The 20511-nt window shown below is 43.1% G+C and overlaps 1 protein-coding gene across 1 annotated transcript in view; it reads right to left on the reverse strand.

Moving 5' to 3' along the window:
• Positions 1-20131, reverse strand: part of LOC132907798 (ephrin-B2-like) — a 51306-nt gene extending 31175 nt beyond the window's left edge. The window contains exon 1 of the mRNA XM_060961200.1: positions 19714-20131. Coding sequence (XP_060817183.1) covers positions 19714-19832 — 119 coding nt within the window. The 5' untranslated portion in view covers positions 19833-20131. The remainder of the gene's footprint in view (positions 1-19713) is intronic.
• Between the last annotated feature and the right edge of the window lie 380 nt (positions 20132-20511).

The raw sequence follows: 20511 nt of genomic DNA on the forward strand, positions 1-20511 counted from the left end.
GTACGAAGAAAAGACGAAGAAGAGATGGCGAGGACGTGCGAGACAGAGAATGAGATTTTTCGTCATTGGGTAACGTCTACGTATGATGGGAAATTATAGACAATCGTCGATAAGTTATCGATAATTTTAGAAGAAAGCCGCTGAAAAATGACGCTGCTTCGCATTTTGCACCGGGTATACCCGACAATTTGCCCGATATTATGGACTACTCATGCTACGGCTTTTCAACACTCGTGGCTGTCGTCGTTACCGTTACAGATACGATATCCAGTTTCGTACGATCAATACGTTTTTATAACCCCGAATTGGAGGTTCAGAACGTGGATTCGAAAAAGGTGCGAACACTGTAACCAAGCATTTTGCTCCGATACTTTCACGAGTCTTCCATACTCCTTGGCCAAACGTGATATTTAATATAAATTAGGTCCTGGTCAACGATTGCGATATTATACGATAGTAATGAGAATAACGCAATTCGATATCCTAACAAATACCGGAGTTGAAGGAATATTAAAATTGTTGAAGCAATTACTTCGAGAAAAACTCTACATCTTTAGCTTTGTATATCCGTGACCTGGAGACCGCTGTTACGAAGAGAAAAGAATTGAGTGAAACAAAAATGTTCGAAGGAGAGGTCCATATTACTGTGTCCTTGAATATAAGTTATGTTTTGGGTTACAAGGTCTAAGAAAGAAAAGAGCTATAAGGGGATTTCTATTGCTGTTTTTTGTAGCCTTCAGCTAGAACTACAAGGTTAACTTTTTGGTAATGTCCTTTGCTATAAATATATGAACACGTGCTCCTTATCGTAGCTACTTTTATTGTATTGTAACACTGTACGAGTAAGGGTCTGGATCAGCATACATTATGCTTATACATATACTTATTTCAATATATTTTTCTATTACAAATTCATCCATTCGTTCTTCTATCAGTCAACCTCAACAAAAATTACAAAATATTTAGCCTGGGGAGTTTGAGGAAATTTAAAAGTCTGTTTTTTGTGGGGAGCGCAAGAAATATTTTATCTTGGAAGGTCGAAAGCTTTATTCCTTTGGAGATTAATAAATATTCTTGGAATACGTAATCAACTAAATGCCTGTAAGAGATACGTGACCTTCGAGACAGAAAGAATTTCGATTATTTTTTTTAAATGGAAGAAAAATTATTTAAAATATTTAATAGATTTAGAATTAGAGTTTAATCGATCTAAACTCTAAAACATTCTTAGCATTGCGCTACAATTTGTCTGAGGATAGATTTTCTTTAGTATTCCTGAACTATATAAACTGTTCGGTAGTGATCAGTGAAAGTATCTTACGTTATCAGCACTCATCATTTGCCGCCATCTAAATGACAGGCAAAGAAACGAAATCGACGGCCGGAAGGAAGGAAGGAAGGAAGGAAGGAAGAAAGGAGGGAAGGAAGCTTACGACAAGAAAGAGCTTCTCCTCTGATCTAAAGTAGCGACACAATCTTCCCCGCGGACTCGCCCATAATTAAATATTACAAATGATCGCGCATCTGGAGTCGACCTGCTCCTTTTGCGTTTTTTGTCAGGTCGAACTGAGAGGGAGGACTGTACTCTTCCACGCGATAACGATCCACGATCGCCCCGAAGGGAACCGTTCCGGCTTTGCGAAAGCGTAACTCGCTCTCGCTTCTCTTTCTCTTTCCCGACACGCTTCCAACAGATCCCCTTTTACGCGCCTCTACCTTCAAATGCAAAAAGTCGGAAGAAATTAATATCGAACCGTGTATCGAAATGACCTTCCCTGCTCCGTGATCTTTTCGCGCTTTACTAATACACTTGCAGAGAAACATTTCCTGTAAAAACACGTACATAGCAATCCTAGCGTGGATTTTTCAATTTCTAAGATTAATAAGTAGCGATTAGTATAATTTGATTGAAAAATGCACGAAGAATCGGTAGTTGAGTTATGCAAAAGGTAATTATCGATTGGTAATTTTGCAAGTGGATTTCCTTCGTGGGAGTCGTATGTACTTTCGCCGAGATTATGAAATCGCGATCTGGTAACGGTCGTCCTAGAAAAAGTTTCGCACATTCACCTAAGCATTCGTTGCCCATTTGGTGATCACGATGATTGTATGAACACGAGTGTAATCGCTTTAAGAAGCGGTACAGCATCGTATTTAACTGTAACTATATGTTGTAACCGTACTATATACCATTTAGAAACCAAGTAAGATATCGAAGAACATTAATGAGGAAATGAGAAAAAGGTCTTCATGCAGGTGATTTCTTTCGTATATGTATAAACTCTCCTTCAAGTTTTTATAGATTTTAGTTCAAAGTTTCATTTAAACCTCTTTCAAATTTCTCGCGTAATTTATAAATCATTATTGTTGCTATACAATTTACGTTAAAAATGTTTTTATTATTACGCTCGTATCGTATAATAAATTCTCGAATGCGAACAGGGGATAATCATTACGACGACAAAAAAAGCTAAGGTAACTCGTTAACTGCGTCATAATGATCGCTAATGTTCGGCATTATTTTGTATTTTGCATAAAATAATGAGAATGAAAAATAATATGATAACGATAATACGGTAATACAGTGAGAGTAATAACGAGCATACGGGAGCATAACAATTAGACGAAAGCTATCTGATTACTTCCAAACATTTTATTTAGCCCTGGAAACGTCATTACGGTGTTCGTTAAAATCGTATTGCGCAAAGCTTGGAATTACTTTCATTGCGCGCTCGTGTTAAATAGGATTCCCCGTTAAATTCGAAATATTCTGTTCCACATAACGCGTACGCACACGCAGTCACGCATATTGTCAGGTTACGCGCTTAATTACGCGAGTCACGTACCGTTGCTCCACGCGCCTATGGAATTCTATGCGAGGTCCATGAGCGTTTTGCCGAATCAAGGATCATCGACAACCTCGGAATTTCCATATGGAAAATTTATGAGACGTCCGATTGAGAAAAATCTAATTTCATCGCATGTAAATTATCCTTTGTTCGTTTTACTTATAAACACTCGTGGAATTTCCTAAATTTTATTTTATCTCTTATCGTTCTTCTGAAATTTAATTACAAAGAAATTGCTAGTTTTACGTGTAATTACACGTTGTATGACTCCAAATTCGTTGATCTGCTTCTGGACATTTACGGAACCTTATTTTATTTCTTATTGTTTCTATTGCATCGGAGGATAGAGGAATCATTAGATTTACATTAAATTACTTACTTATACAATCCCAACATCCGTCAGCCTTACATGAATACCTGTTTACACCTATGTCAAAGTACATGCAATCCTCTGGAATGTCAAAAGTGAAATCGTTGCAATCTCTGGTATCGAGTTTCTCCAATTTCAATACGAACAAACGCAGTCAGTCTTATTCTACAAATCCATGACATCACTCTGTCATGAAGATACATTCTTAGAAATGAACATCTGGAGCGCTGGACAATCACAGAGACCATCACGTGGCTGCATTCCCTGCCAGTCTCTAAACACACTTCGATATAATTCGAAACCAGTCCTTCATCGTCAAGAAGTTCACTCTACCCATGCAACATATGCACGACATGGTTAAACCAGCGTCAAAACGAACAGGTTTCCCGTGAAAGATGCGAATGGACCCAGGTGCGAGGCGATCCTCCCCGATCGTTCCAGCCTACTTCCTATATCAATGTCATTCGCGACCTCCATTCAACGCTTCGCTTTATCAGCATAACCGGAAGGGAAACAGTGAGAACGCGCGCTTATCGGCCGGCAGTGATTTCTAGTTGAACGTTACTATACTCCGCTGCGAGTAACTCGATCCCCTGTCCGTAGGCAACCGGTGTTGCGTCTATTAATGGTCGCGCGTCGCGAGAAATCTCTTTTGCGCGGGTGTGCTTAATTATAAAACTTCTGCTTTTTCTTCGATAATCTCCCGACGTTGTGAAACGAAACGATGGCCACAGAGAAAAGTACAATTTGATCATATTAGGTCGTCCGAAAAGTTTCTTTTGTTTTATAAAGAAATAATGAATGTATAACATTTTCCGTTTCATACTATCTTATCGAATTACGTATGATGCATTTTGTTCTATCAAACTAAAGATCACAACGTTCGACAGATTAGGTTTCAAGTTTGTATAAAAATGCGTTGTTGTAAAAGAAAGACACTTTCCGGACAACCTAATAGATCGCGCCTTTTATTTATCGTACGAAGTGCACACGAAAAGTTCGTTGTTATTAATTTCTTGATTTGTCACTTGAACAATTCGATAGATTCTGTTGGAATACAACGATATTTCACGCATAAGCATAAGTCATAAAAGATATAACTTAGAAAACACGAAGCTGGCATCTCGCTGGGGGTAGCCACCCACATGCTATATTTATTTTATTTTATTTATTTTATTTACCAATGAGATATAACACTTTACCAAATGTCCTTCAGGACAAATTGTAAAGACCAAAATAAAATAAAAAAACAAAAGAAAAGCATAAGTACCCATACACAAACACCCACACAGGCATTTGCACAGGACACTTACACAGGTCATATTCATTACTGTATGGAGAGTGGGGTTCAAAGTACTTAAGGGATCATCCTATCCTAAGTCTAGTCTGAGAGTAACTGGCCAACAATCAACAATTCTTGTATACGTTGTTAATTATATCACTCGCTTATATATATCAGGTTCTGTAGTTTCTGTTTAATAAACATCACTGAATATTATTTCAACATAAACATTGTGTCTTCCAAAGGTTATTAATCTTAACTTCAAGATTAAATTCTAACAAATTCACAAATATAAGTTTTTTTTAAGTAGCTGATAAATCTATAGAGGTTAAGTAACAATCAAGCAAAGAATCGTTATTGGAATGTTCAGCAGCATGCCAAAAATCGTACGATCAAGTCAAGGTCTTGATAATATCGAATTGACTATTAAATTTTTCGGTGATCTCCATAGTGCAATTATAAAATGCGCTACTTTGTGGACCAATCACGTAATTCGTTGGTTGTGAGAGTTTCAATGAAAATATTGATCTCGAAAGTATCGAAAACCATAGTTTAGGTTTTAGGTATGTCGTTCTAATCTCTAGCTCCTTCTAACCACGAAATAGTACAAAAATTATTATTTTCCTTATGTTTTCTCCCCGTTTCCTTCAAAGTAATCTTCGAACGTAATGAAGCAACGAATGCAAAAGAGGAATAAGAAGAGATAAGAGAAACAGCGGAACAGAGGAAAAGGAGAAGGAGAGCTTTGACCTCTTTGCTAGGTTCGTGGTTTCGAGGTACGGCGCGGCAAGTCGAGATCCATCTAGATAAAGACTCGCGGGGCAACGATCCGTATCGACCGACTGGAAGGACAATTGGAACTGAGATTTCGTAACGGCGACATAAACGTAAAGGCAAACGATCGCGGCACGACGCCTTTTCCTTGTAGACACAATCCGGGAATGCTGCTGTATCGTTCGTTCCGGCGTGCTCGGATACGAATTAAAATTCTGTGAATGCCAGCTCGTTCGTGAACGGTTCGTTAATGGTACGCGGTGAGCGGTGTCGAATCGATTTTTTTCGCCGGACCTCCACTTTATTCCCAAGATGTTCTCGGGATGTGAACAGAGAGACAGAGAGTAAGAGAGACAGAGAGAGAGAGAGAGAGACTGCTCGCGGATAATCGAACGCCAAATCACGTTTCCCTCGTATATACTTTATCGTACGTTCGGAATCGATTCTCTATCGTGTGACTAATTTCTGTGAATTATCCTGAAAGATGAAAGACACGTGAACAGCGAACAACGGAGAGACCAAACTATAATTTTCATCGAGTGTACGGTCGAAGAAAAGGAGAAGTTTCGACGAAAGCTGCGTGCCACTGCGGGGTCCAATCCCACGGCGGCATGGACGTTGAATTATCGTCGAACCGTTAACAGGCGAAGAAATAACGAAGACTGGCTGCCCGGCGAGTTCTCATCAGGACATTCACGAAATTTCTCCTCTAGGATACGTGTATATATATGTATATGTATGTATGTGCATGTGTGAAACAGAGGTCAGGTTCAGGCTGCTGATGTATCAGACAAAAATTCGATACGATCGTAGTTTGGTAGGTTTGTCGGTGCCGACAGGACTTTTCCTTGTTTCGGTGGTCGGTAGTCCAGCGGAAAACACGTGTTCTAGCTACAGGACGTACAACAAGAGGGTTGTTCCATTCTCCTTCTGTGTTTCGGCATTCCTTGTCTCTTGTCGAGCACGAGGAATGCCTTCCCTCATCCTCGTGTCATTGAGGAACACCGGGAAGATGAAAGACGTATTCTTACGTCATCATTGACGATCACGTTGGAAAAGCTGGACCCTGATCAGCCAGATGCTGGACGAAGGGAACACAAAGCAGAAGAAGAAGCAGAAGATGAAGAAGAAGAAGAAGAGACGAGCATGAGAGCAAAGAAGTTGAGAGAGGGAGGAGTAGCGAAGAGGAGTGTAGGGAGATACGAGCTGGCACTGAGAAGGGAGAAAAAAAGGTGAAGGTGCAACGAGGTAGAAAGCAACCAGTTCAGGTCCAGGTATTCTATTATGCTCGGTTATCTAGATTATGGCATTCCTGCTTCGAGGAACCTGGCAACCTGGGGTGGACGGAATGGGGTGTTTCAGGATACCCGACTTCGCTCCGATCTCTCCCGTTCTCTCTCCTTCTGCGTCACGGTTTCGTTGCTTCGGAGCACCCATTAATCCTCTTCTGTCGGGTGAAACTCCGAAATTAAAAAAAATATATGTGTAGATATGTATGAAGGAGGATCTCCGGGCCAGGGAAACGGTCAGACACGAGGAGGCCAGGGACCCAGGTAGGCCGTTCCGATGCGATCCCTTTTTCTGACTTCGAATCGTGGAATTTGTTATATCCCATTGAATTACGTTAAACCTTTCTTAAAACCGAGTGGTTCTGGTCGTTCGGTATAGCCTTTATACACAACTCGGTCCTCTTTCACAAAAGAGTCGTTCGTTAGGTTGACGTTATTAGCGAGAAACGCATCAACAGAACCTGGCCGTTTCGAAGGTGGCGCGATCAAGTTAAATTATTTATTTGTCAATGCTGATACGATAACGTCATATAAATTGATACAGGATGTTCTTTAATATTCAAGGACCTATCTACACGGATTCTCGGGAAATATCGACTCTTCATCGTGCAAGTATATGAATAGGTAAACGCGTGTAAAAGAGGAACCTGGACAAAACGGTGAGCCGAAAAACCCAGCAGCAGGTAGCCAGGTCCAGGTGTTATGTTGCCGTATCCTAGGTTTTTACGTCTTTGTTTTTAAAACCTCCTATCGTATTACACTAGTAGATTCCTTAGATCCGCGATCAGATTGTTCCAACTCGGAGCACATGGCGCCTGGCTGTAACTCGCGCGCAACCAAAATTTTCAGGCGGCCGACGGAACAAACATTTTTAGGTAGATTGTTTGTCGAGATAAGCGAACAAGGAGACGCAAGCCTTCTAAGACAAAAGCACTCTCGCCAGGTATTTCCATTGTCTTACCGTGTGGGTATAGGATCTTAGGAACTCGTGATTAGTCCATTCGCAAATAACCTCTTGGCGCACGGCGCCTCTAGCAAATTGTATTCGTACAAATAGACCGAACCCGTGTCAACACGTCGTTCCATTAGCAGGCAAAATTCTGACTGTTTAGGGTGTGTCCACGTGAATCCACGATTGTGGAGACCGCCATTAGCGCGGATCAGAGGAACACGACCGCGAGTACCGGTTTTGTGTACGTCATCAGATAACTCTGTTAAATTTCTTTGTCTTGTCGAGGAATAGATAAGGGAATATGGAATCTAACACGATGATTAGAATGGACGACGAGAGCCGGATAGAACAATGGACGGGGTAAAGAAACTCCGGGAAACACGATGCTCGTTGGAGAGATTAGAGGCGTACAAAGTGCGGCTAGGTATGAGGAAGGAAAATTCTATGGTTTTTTGAATGAAGGAAAACGATGTACACTTTCGAACGAGTAAATAGAGGGAACAGATACGTCGATGCTGATAAGTAAGGAACGATTCGTGGAGCCGCAGCAACGAGGGAATTCGAGGTATTTCGAATCGAGTGGATTCTATGGAAACGCATGAAAGTTTCGCGATAGTATCTTCAGACGTGTTCGGTTTCATTTCGGGATCTCTGAATATCTTGCTTTTTGAATTAATTAAGGATTTAATAGGCTGAACTTTTCACAGGATAACTATAACGTTCTATGCAAATTTTGCTACGTTTCTTAACAAAAACGTACGATATCTCCGGATAAGATATTAACATATCCACTTATTTTTTAAATTAAAGAAAAATCTCTTTCTAAATATCGCATCGTTAATCCTTTTGTATCCATGGAATTTTTCGATTTCAATTTCGAAACTGATTGTTACGCTCATCGCTGGACTTGGCATCAAATGAAAAATCTCACTGAGAGCGTAGTACGATCGGTGCGAAAAATCTATATTCCTCGGTTTATTATTTCGAGAAGAACGTTGAAAGAGACAGTAGATAAACGCATGGCATCCTGAGAACCTCGCGGAAGCTCGAACAAAGAGACGTAGATCGTCAAGGATCGTCGATGATCCTTCGTTAACAAGTAACAGTACCGACATGTTTGCTCTTCGATAACCGCTATACCTAATGAAAATCCCGAGAATCCTGTTTTCCATTCTCATGCAACGGCATCATTGCGGAAAACATCGCGAAACTCGCGACGAGATAGGATCGAACGATCGTTTCGGGTGTAACGAACGACGGCGGCGTCGCTCGGAAAGGCAACTGTGCCCGCTCCTCGAGGTGGATCGATTAATGAGGGCCGATAACGGGGATGATTACTTCATTACGCGTCGCCGCTTACCGTCCGGTAACGCGAAAGTCGTACCGTTCATCGAAGGTATGTCGAGGACTTGGAGGCGGAACAGCGGTGAACGCCAGCAGCAACGGCAGCAAGGGAGCGGGCACACGGTGCCAGGCAGCAAGGATTTAGTGCGACCAGGTCCTTGAAAGAGTCGTAAATGAGCGGTCCAGTGGTTTCTTGCCTGCCCCAGAGATGGCGCCTGTTGTATCGTTAAGAAAGGCTTCGCGAAGGCTTCTACGAGGTTCGAAGACCTTTCGAACTGTTCCATCCACTTTGCAAATTACCCACTTGCACGATAATTTACAAAACTAATATTAGCGAATTGAAAAGTTACGAGTTTTTTTTGTAAATACATTTATAAGAGAGATTGTAAATATTAGGTTGTCCGAAATGTTTCTTTCGTTTTATAAGGAAATAATAGACGCAGAATGTTTTTTGTTTAAATATTAGTTTATTGAATTATGATGAACATAATAATAGAAATAGAACGGAATGGATCATAGCTAATTAAATAAAATAAAACAGAAATTGTTGTTCATCTATTATCACCTTATGAAACGGAAGAAACTTCTCGGACAACCTAATACATATAATTTCTCTTATTAGCAAATTTGTTACTGTTATGGGAGATTTATTGGTATCGGCAAGTTGTAGGATTTAATCGATAATCGATAAAATTAATATTCTTTCTGCTGTTTCATCCAGCTTTGTACGATCTTATAGAGTAAAAAGACTTTTTGAAGAGGTTTACGTGAATTTTGAAGCAAGAACTTAGGGACGTTCCTTCCAGTTGGAATTAGTGGAATTGTGGTTTAACGATAGAAGATCGACAAACTCTTAACAATTGATTATGTTTGATTAGTTCTAGGAATTGCGTGACTCACTTGGGCTAATAAAACAACTGTTGGTGCCACTTGTGTTTTGGGGGAGAAACAGGGTAAACTAGTAGAATAATATTTGGGGTGGACTATGTGTGATCGAATACCTGGTTCCCTGTGACGAAAAAGTCTTCGATAATTTCGAAAAGCTACCACACGTCATGCAGAGATCCTATTCGAGACACGGAAAGAACCGATTAGAAATTAGAAATCTAAGACAGATTAGAATATATAGCTTGTAACTATCGATCGGCGTTCATGTACTCTATTCGTATCTGTGTCGTATGCATTCCCTTTCCGCGAAGTCTATAAAAGTAGCTGTGTGCTAGCTTGATAAAAATAGATAGCCATATCTACATTTAACACGGAATAAACAAGTATTACTCATGACCTCCTGTAACGTTAAAACAGTCTATGTACCAAGAATCCGTCATAGAATTACGTAGCACGAAGCAGTATTTAACGTTTCCAATTAAGATTTTACTTCAATTCCATTGAAAGGCTATAAAAGAACAAACAACCGCGTGTATTATCAACATTTGACGAAGAATTTGTGGTTAGAGGATACGTCTTCGAGACACGCGCAGCTCCTTACGGACGAAGAAGCCTGTAACAGCGTTTGCACGTCGGCCGAGGCGAACGACTCACGAGCGGTGACTGTGTAAATGTAACATCATTGCGTGGCGTGGCCGCGTGTACGCGAAGAAACACGTATGCACACGTGACCAGCGCTGCGTACATCCCTGTGTGGACGTGAATGCACCGCTCATTACGGGATAATGGGTTATTTCGATCCTCCTCGAATTACCGAGTCGACAATGAGGGATTCGATTCGAAAAAGCCTCGCTGCTGTGCCCGCTCCCTCTCCTTTCTGTCTGACGGAGCCGCGAGTCCTTTCAGGGTCCCAGCAGCGAGCGATGGATTGGAAGCGAGATGGCGTAAAGAAAAAAAAAGGACGATAAAATGAAAAGGAGGAGGAAAGAGAAACAGAAGAGGAGCGGCTGGTGGCAGGGAGAGAGAGAGAGAGAGAGAGAAAGAGTGTACGGTCAGACGAAACAGGCCGAAAGAAAGGCACGAAGAGTTTTGGCCGGTGGCTCGAAAACCGAGGAGACAAATGAGGACGAGCGAGCGAGGATACGTCGGTAGAAGGGACCGTGAGGCAGTTGCTCTCTCGTTCGTTCTTCTCCTTCATCCTCCTTTTTCTCAGCGTGTTCAACGTCTCTTCATGGAACGCGCACCGCAGGACCTCGAGGTGCAATCTCCTGCACGGTTTTGCAGACGAAACGTGCACTTATACGCACTCATCATGTGCATATGCTTCCCGTCCTCTCTTTCTCTCTCTCTTTTTCTCCCACGCAACACGCAAATACGCATGTTCTTCCGTAACACCGAGCGAATCTCTCTTTTATTCGAAGCACGGAATCGACGACTCTCTTCCCGGTGCGGTGAAACGGAAATTGGTATTTTACGAATCCTTTCGTGGTCTCGGGGATGTCCAAGCGATGCGGCAAAATCGTCCGACAAAAGGTGGAACGGAATTTAGGACGTAGGAAACTGGGAACAAAGGATACGGTTAACGCGATTGGTATCGATTTAACATAGCCGACATCGCAGTTTTTCTTTTTGGTGAGGAGGGCGATTTATGACTCTGTTCTGAATTCTCCGAGTTGGTTCGTTCTCCTATTGGTTTTTCACGCTCGAACGAAGGGTTTCTTCCATTCGGCACCGATGAATTTGATTTCTATGTAAAAAAGAATGTACACGTTACGAGGAAGGTCCCGAAAGCTCTGTTAGTTCCAAAAGTAATTAAGTAAAGATAAAAATAAAGCCGAAGAATATGGCAAGTGGCTTTATTAACTTGATACAGTATGCCCGTCGTTTCCACTGAATTCATAACCGAAGCGAAGCCCGTTAGGTATTTTAAAATTCATCCTGGAACGTTGCACCAGGCCACGAAACGTGATGTTTCAGAAACCGGACAGCTTTTCATTCTCGTTCCTAACACTCCGTCAATTACGATCGATAATTGAGCCGCTATAGCCGCGCCCGGGGCCCCATTAAAATGCGTTAAAATTCTCAGCAAACGAAGGGAGTACGAGGCTCTCTGGCCAGAAACAAAAAACGAACGCGTCGATTATGAGCTAATTGGGCCAACGCAGGACGACTTATCCCGCGAGTTCCCGTGGGAATAAAATTATTCGTCCGTTCGGCGCACACCTACGGCCGAACAAATATGCGGCTTCGTCTTCACGCAACCCACACAAACGCCACGTGCCTCCGTGAAATACTCGTGTGTGCATACACGCTGCTCGGGCCCGCAATTATTTTAAGTGTATAGCGATATCCGAGCAGCTATTAATGACGTTCCTCCGCAGATGAAATCGCGTGCTGACCAGGGATAACGCGTCCAACAGCGTATAGTGTATACACGTAGGCGCGAATTAATTGGTATAATAATGATCATTACGGTGCACCGTCTACAATCAAACGATACACTTTTTTTTCTGGCGGACAAACGTGTAACGTAGTCTCGTGCAAATGTTCGCCACCTGCTGAGCCGTGGAAATTTCTCATTGCGCGTATCCGTTCGCCCTTCAGGTGACGAAACCTATGGGAACATCGCGATTCGTGACGCCCTATCGACTGACAAACGCGGACGACCACACTCGGGGGGATCATCTGGGAAAAATGGAATGCGTGGGTAACGCGAAATATCGTTCACGCTCCGTGCTAGATGATGGCTATCTGTCGACGCACAATACGCGATTACTTCGTAAGTCTGATATACGACCGCCGGTCCTCATCGATCGCTCCCCTACCCTCGGTTCTTGTTGGGCAAATATTAATTTCCACAGGCGGGAAAATTGATTTTAACCGCTGGCCGGATTTTGGGGTGGGCGTACGCGGTCTGTTCGTTGAAATTGCAACGTTATGAAGAAATTTTGAGAACGTATGAAGCTATGTATTATTCTGTTCTTTACCTAGTCAAGATTTAGGATATCATGATATTTATCCTAAAACTCCATATTTATCCTAAAAATCCATAAACTCTGACGCAAGTTTCCCTCTTCCTTTCTATCCCTCTAACCGACAACCCATCCATCGTCCATTTGTAGCAATATAACGAGGCGCACGAGGAATTAGGACATAAATTCCTGTGGAACGCACGCGTTTTATGGATTACGGTGTCGTACACGCCCTGAGAAGAGCATGTAATCGCATGTAAGTCCTAACCACAATGTTACAGGGGGGTTTTTCGATGTTGGCGAGGGTGCCCCTTCTTTTTCCCCGAGTATGGACCAGAGACATGGATAGCCGTAGAGGGGTTTTGTAACAGGAAACAGCTGCCGTTCGGGAAGGACACTTTTCTGACGATTTTACCAGGGTCCCTTTTCACGGATGCGATGGGCGCCGCCGCTTTCTCTCTTTCTTTCTTTCTTTCTGGACGTGTTTTCTCAACGCGTCTGGTTTCCAGTTTCCAGGCGATCCGTAGCTATTGGCCAAAGGCTCCGTTCGCGTTTAATTAACCGTAACGCGGTCTTCGTAGCTCGTAACGCCCCGACGTACGCTTTTTCTCCCTTACGCTGGTGACTCTCGAGTGTAAGGCATCCGTATTGTTGCCGGAGCAGGAAGCGGGAGAGGAGAGAGCACCGGTTGCACGGGACACACCGAGTAATGATGTACACGCGTGCTTACGCTAATAATGATCTTTTGTTTCTCGGCCTCTTTGCGGATTTTTACGAAAGATATTTAATACTGATAACGCCAGGATTTATTGCCAGCCGCCAGAGTCTGCTGGAGATAAACGTGCCTCTTGGAGCAGCTTCTCTCCCTCTCTCTTTCTTTGAGCTACCCACAGGGACACAAGGGGTGGAGAAAGAGGAACTTTTTCCATGGTTGGAACTCTCAGAGTTGCTTCGCCAGTAAACGCTAACGACGAAGAGAGCAGAATATTCCTTTCGCTTATGGTTCCTTGATATCGAGAGACATGGCCATAGGATTATCTCGTTAAACTGTGTAACTCGCGTTAAATTAGTGATATCGAGTTCGGTTAATAACAAATCGTACGCACGCCAAGGAATATCTTGTCAACGATTCCGCCTTCCTTTTGCTGTACATCTTTTATTGCCTAATTAATCACGATGACTTCCTCTTAATGAGATACAAAGCGATAATAGTCTCGTCGTCGAAAGTAAATCACACGCAAGTGGATGGATGTAACTTATAATTCGTAAATCAGTCGGGAGAGTTTCCAATCGGTGTTTCGCGCCACGTTTTCGCACTTTTTCACGATCATAAATCGTTCTCCGCGAATATCACATAGAAGTGTATAAGAGCGTATTAGTCGTGGAAGAATTAAGAGAAACTCTCTCTCTCTCTCTCTTTGATCTGTGCGAGTCGTAGAACGTTAAACACGTGGTAACAGGAAGAAGGCGTCCTGCAAGTTCATGGAGATATTTACGCGCTGTCCGCGTACTCGTAAACGTCACCGGTGTGTCTTGCGTCTCGTTTTTCTCGCGTAGACCCGCGTTGACGCGATGCCACTACGGCCCGTTAGCTTTTAATGATGAATAATTAATTTGCCGCTCGTTAAACCCATGCGCCACATCCTCCAGACACACGCGATTTAACGATGCTTGTAATCAGCTGATTTGACAGAAACATTTCCTTCAAATCGAGTTTTCCTCTTCTATAATTACTTTAATCATAGGAAAATGACGCGCTTCTGTTCGTCGTGGTTTCGCGTATTTATATAATGATGAAGAAGCTCCGAGACTTCCTTCTGTAATTCTATGAAATAGCATTTTATCTGTTTAAAACAATTTGTCGTCTTCTATTTTCAATAGCTAAACTACTGATCACTCAACCGTCGTTAAACCAGGAATAAAATGTAAGGTTATTAGATGAAACGATTAGACTGGGATACAGGCGATTTTATAGGTCGTTATTCACCCGCTCCGCGAGGCGGATTTCAATTTTCCTGTAGGAAGGGCGTCGCTTTAACAAGAAGGGAACCGATGACTTCAGGCTGGCGGTACTCGCAAATGTAGAGATTTCACACTGTTCGTAATGATACTTCGCAGAGCGAGCTATTTGCAGTGTACCATTTGACTTCTGTGCAATTTGCCTTCAGCGTACTTTCGTCGTTTATTTTCCCAGACGCGATTAAACGAAGATCTCATTTTTCCTGCACGAAGGCCGCAAGATATCTTCTCTAAAGTTACATTTTTTTATAATTTTAACAGAAATTCTTGTTGCTATTTTTGTCGGAGTTAGCGGAGCAATTAGGATCGGTCAAGTCGTACGTGATCTTCAGGTTGTTTCCTATCGTCCCGTCGTGACGAAGGTGTTTCTTTGTTTCCGCGTGATTCGACACGGCAACGGCGTGCCGGCCGTCGGTTATTTCCATGAATCGGGCAGCGAATTCTCAATCTTCGGTACGAAGGGTACTAGTTTCCTCGGGGAAACCACTGATTTGTGGCTGCTGCAAATCGATGTTGCCTTAATACTCGAAGCTATAAAGCGCCACGAAACGAAGCTACCGAGAGCCGGATAATAGGAATCTTCGGTGGTTTTCAAAAACGAGCTTCTTGCTGCGTGTACACCGGCAATTTAATAACGGTACCGAGGCCGTGTTAAAGTGTAACGGTTTATGAAATCTACACCGCGCCGAAATTAAGATTTTTCAGGGTAACGCGCCACGGTGCACTCTAATTTTAAGCCGTGGCGCATCGTTAACGCTCGACTTGATAAAACCGCCATTTTCCTACAATTAGCAATTTCTTCGCGTGTATATACACACAGATATTTCGTATGTAACGAACAATGATGCTGTGGTTAATATGCCATTGCGTATCGGTTTCGCAGACGATACGTTCGATTCACAATTCTATCGAAATCTGTCACGCTTGTCGCTAGCATTATGCGTTAGCAGCATAATTCTGACAGTCGTGAATTGTTTCGAAACGAACGATTTCGAGGAAACGATACGGGATCGAAAGCGTTAGATATCGAGGATTCTGAACAGGATCTGTCACAACTGTTTGATAGTAAATTTATTCATGTTATATACCTGACTTATTGAATATAATACTTGGATTCGCGATAAAGTAACGCTAGTTAATAATTTTACAACGCTGGTTTTCCAATTTTTCATGCTTGCAAAGTGACAAGCAGTTTTCATGATCTTTCGACTCGCGTTGCGAGATTGCGAGTAAATTAAAAGCAACTGATGAATCAATGGAACAGGTGACTGTACAGAAACGTTCTCTTATCAGATCCAGATATATCACTTTCTTTCTACTGTAGACTATATAATATAATAAAAAAATAAATTTACACGATCACGTTATTTGACACTAGCTCGATATGTTTACGCGAAGCTAGGTAAAATGCGAAACATTTTTGACACACTGTGACGAATATCGTTGTTTGAATGCCATAAAGTATCAGGAACATAGTACATATCGTAACGTGGAAACGAGTGTCATAAATATATTCTAATACGAATGCGTATAATCGTCTTTCAGGTGTCGATAATACCGGCACTGTTATCGTGAAATATAAAGTACAATTTAATACTTTGTCAGCACGTTGGTCTTGTTGCAGAATTAACGACGTGGCGGATCAAAAATACGACAGGCCGTGTTACGCGTATGTGCGAAACAAGTCGAATACGAAACCGTAAGCGCAACGACAACCAGAAACACTTATTGCACGGGCCGTTCCATGCCTTCCTGAACCCGATAGAATCGTCTAGCCGCGCGCGCGCGCTCGGAAGAGTAGAGAGTTCAATAATCTGCCGCGGCAGATCTTCTTGTCCGGCATTGAAGTCTCCAGCGGTGCTGCAGCATCTGCTGCCGCGATCGTGCCTCTGTCGTCGTTATTTCGCCAACGACATCGTGATCGTTTAAAATTCTTCTTTAAATCAATTATCTGCACGAAACTTGCCTGAGTAATTGATCCCATGGCGATTTAGATCCATTGCTGCTATGATTAAAAGAATAGTTTGAACGTTTCGTCGTCTTATTAACCAGAATTATCTTTCACCATATTTTTATTGAATATTAAATCGTTTTAAAGTGTTCGATACAGGCAAGTAAAGAGATGCCAATCGTTTTTAATACGTTCCACCATAGTTACAAAGAGTCGAATTCTCGTCGAAAACACAACGAGGTAGTAAACGTCAAGTCTGGCGCGCTCTGGCCTGCCAGTAGAGAATACACTGCCCAGCGTAACATCGTGGAAACAGATTTATGATAATCAACGAGCCACTGGTCTCCATGCCTCGCATGACAGCTTTTTTCTCCCCCCACCCCCTCCTCTACCCTTGTTTTACGTTGAATTTCTTCAAGCGAATTTCGATTTTCCAATAAGCGGCCGAGATTTACACCCTCTTTATGCGCGCGGTCTCGCTTCTTTCACAAGAACACACTCTTCTTTCCAGCAGTATTTTTTCCCTCATTTTTCTCTCTTTCTGCCCTATCTTCTCCGTTTCCTTTTTGCTCGCTATATACGTGTTACTTCCTTTTCGATTTTTTTTCCGCGCGGGACGTGTTTTTTACTGCCCTTCGTACGTCCCTTGAAAAAGACAGTCTGACAACGTCCTTCTCCTTCGCGAAATGGATTCTCACACGTACGGGCACGCACACGTTCCAGAGTCCACCTCGTCCTGGCTGTAAGTAATGCATGCGCGACTTCAAACCGATCGTCAAAGTCAGCCGGACGTCGGGGCCTTATACGAGAGAGGAGAATAGGGTGCCCGGATTTCGTTGTACGATGTGCGCTGTGCACGCACACACTGTTGCGCCGGGCAACTTGAATACGCGCATTCAAGTTCTTGAGCACACCGTGCACGATAAAAAGTTATGTTAACTTTCCGCCGAATATCCACGCGATACTTTTCGGGGCGTTTCTTCAAAAATTTCGTTCTACTGTGGTAATTTCACGATATTCTTTACGGCAGAACTTCTACAAAATATCCTTTTCGATCGTCCAATCGAATTTCTGGTAATTTTTCGTCAAACTTCGACAGATCTTCAGACCGCGTCCTTGAAGGTTCGATGGCGAGCAAAAATTTCGTTTTACGAGCGTTCTTTCTCGGACCGAATTAGTTGGCGGGATTTGCGCCGACAACGATGGCGAGATCGAGAAAACGATCGGCAAGAAACTACAGACGATCGAGAAAATTACGAGGCTGGCAAGTTTTTCACGCTCGTCGAAAAGGAGGCGAAGCGAGCGAAAAAAGAAATGATATCGCGTCGATTATAACGTTGACGCGAATCACGAGCGTGTTTCTTGTCCAACGCGTATCGTGCGCGAATTTACGCATTCACCGCCGCACCGGCGAGGATACTAAAAAGTAGTGCGAACTACGCAAATTGCCGAGCAAAACCTGCAAAAGAAATTGCTCGGCTAACAAGCTGCTTATAAGGACACCGCTTCCTCGAGTAACAAGAAAAAAAAAAAAAAAAGAAGAAAAAAGAACGGGAACGTTACGAGCCTCTTACTAGCTCAATTCGGCGACAGGGTACTGTTACGGTAGCCCAGGATGATTTTCACGCGAAATCTAACCAAGTTACACGCGAATTTTCGGTACTTTCTTACACACGATGAGAATATGATTTTTTTACCGTTGTTTCACACACGAAACGAGTTATCCAGGACAAGTAGAAAAATACCGTGACAGATTAGATTAACTACGTAATGTGGATTTAATTGGCAGTGTGGTGAATCGAGCCTGCCGCTTCGGTTTGACGAGCGCCACTTTGATTTCGCTCGTCGTCCGAGCAGGAAGCGAGCAACAGAGAACGCACTTATAGATTTTTTTTCCAGATAAAATAACGAGCCTCGTTACCCGGCCAGATTTACACGTTTCGCGTGAAACTATGCTTATGCGCGATACAAAACGCGTGACGCGTAAATTCTGATGAGTATTATACACCTTGAATTACCGTAGCTTTCTTCATTCTCCCCTTTCTGCATGGATATGTTCTAGTTAACACTTTATAGCCGATTGTTTCTCGCGCACGTTCAATGACGACTGCGATTATAGAATATTCCGCATAAAGTAACGCGTTTGCCGTAATCTTTCTCCACGCGAGAAAATCATTGAGTTGGAAAAAACAAAACGCGATACTTGGTAAAATATTCGTTAATAAAGCCGAATAAAAATTCCCACAGATAGCGCATTTAGAGCTAAGCGCACGCGTTAACCTATTGCCCTATAATATACAATCACACTCGCGCCGCAAATTATGGTCTAAACGCGGCTTAATATATCTCGACATTTTTCACCTGTCACGGTGTTCGAGCAGTTGTTATATAGGCAACACTGGCGCACGGAACCATTAAAAGGAACCGTATGAGTTTAACGGTTTAAAATTGCAAAGAACATCGGTACCGAATAAAAACGACGTAAGGAAGTTGACACTCGCTAACGAATTTTACAGCCAGTTAGTCAAAGTTTAAGCACTCCTGTAGGACGAAGAAAATTGATCGGTTACGCGGCTACGCTGAAAGCAATTTCCCGTGGTTCTAGCTGCTGGAAATCGCCGTTTCTTCGCTTTTATCGTCGACGATTTGGACCGAGTCGACGTCGGAATGATCCCCATGGCTCGGTCCATTTCGCGAGCGCATTAAAGCGTGGCCGGCGTCGCGATGCGCCCCTGTAATTTTGGCAGACACGATACCGCGGCTTCGTCGCGATAAAAGCTCCGCCGCGCCGGAAGCGCAGGATCGTTACTCAAAAGGCACGACGCCGCGAAAAATCGATTCTCCGGCGAGCATCGCTGCGAGACGCGTTTGGCACGCGTGCCAACGCGTGTATGCGTATTTGCACGAGACTCGACGAGCAGCAGACGCGAACAAAATGAATCTTTCACTGTCTCAAGGTCTGGGAAGAGTCACGTGGCGGAGGATTTTCCTCGCGCAAAGGAGAAAATTTGGATTTGGCTTACATGGAATTGGTGGTGTTCCAGTACATGCTGATCGTCTTTGCGCAGTTGCTCACAGTGGAGAGTAGAATCGTTTGCAGGCAGACGAAGAACACCAAAGTTACAAAGGACGTGGAAACCATCGTAACAACGTGGACGAACGAGCAGCGCGCACCGCGTCACCACTGCTCACCAAGAATACAACAATCAACAAACAACCACGACAAAAACAAGAATAACAAACAACGACACCTGCACTTTTGTTGCTGTCGTCCACAACCACCTTCCACCACTGTTGCACGGACACCACATCCACACTTCACTATTTTCGTTAGAATTGGTTCTCGTTTTCTTTTCTTCTTCTTCTTCCTGTCCTATCTCTTTTTTCCTATTTTTCTCACGTCGAAGATCGAAATTCTGGGACTCGCGTATCCTCGTTCGTCCCTCTTTATCCTCGATACATTCCCGACAACTCTCAGCTTTCGTCGAACTTTCAACGATCAACAAATCTTCCCACGTTTTTTGCACGCTCCTCTGGTTCGGTGTGTTCTACCGGAGCGTCTAACAGATCGAGAAAGTCGTCGAATGTTGATTTGACGAGTGGCGAAATTCTTTGATGAAATCGTCGGTGATGCGCGATTGGTCGTTAGAATCGGCGAAATTTCTCCGGTGTTCTGTTTCCAACGGTGTCCACCGCGGTTCGCGTTCCATGGGTCCACCCCGTGTTTCTCTCACCTGGAGCGCACCTTACTGGCCCTCTCATTGGTCTAACTTTACCGGAATCCGATAGAAACGACGACGAACTGTCGATAGAGGATTCTG

The sequence above is a fragment of the Bombus pascuorum genome, chromosome 6 (assembly GCF_905332965.1).
Source record: "Bombus pascuorum chromosome 6, iyBomPasc1.1, whole genome shotgun sequence".
NCBI lineage: Eukaryota > Metazoa > Arthropoda > Insecta > Hymenoptera > Apidae > Bombus > Bombus pascuorum.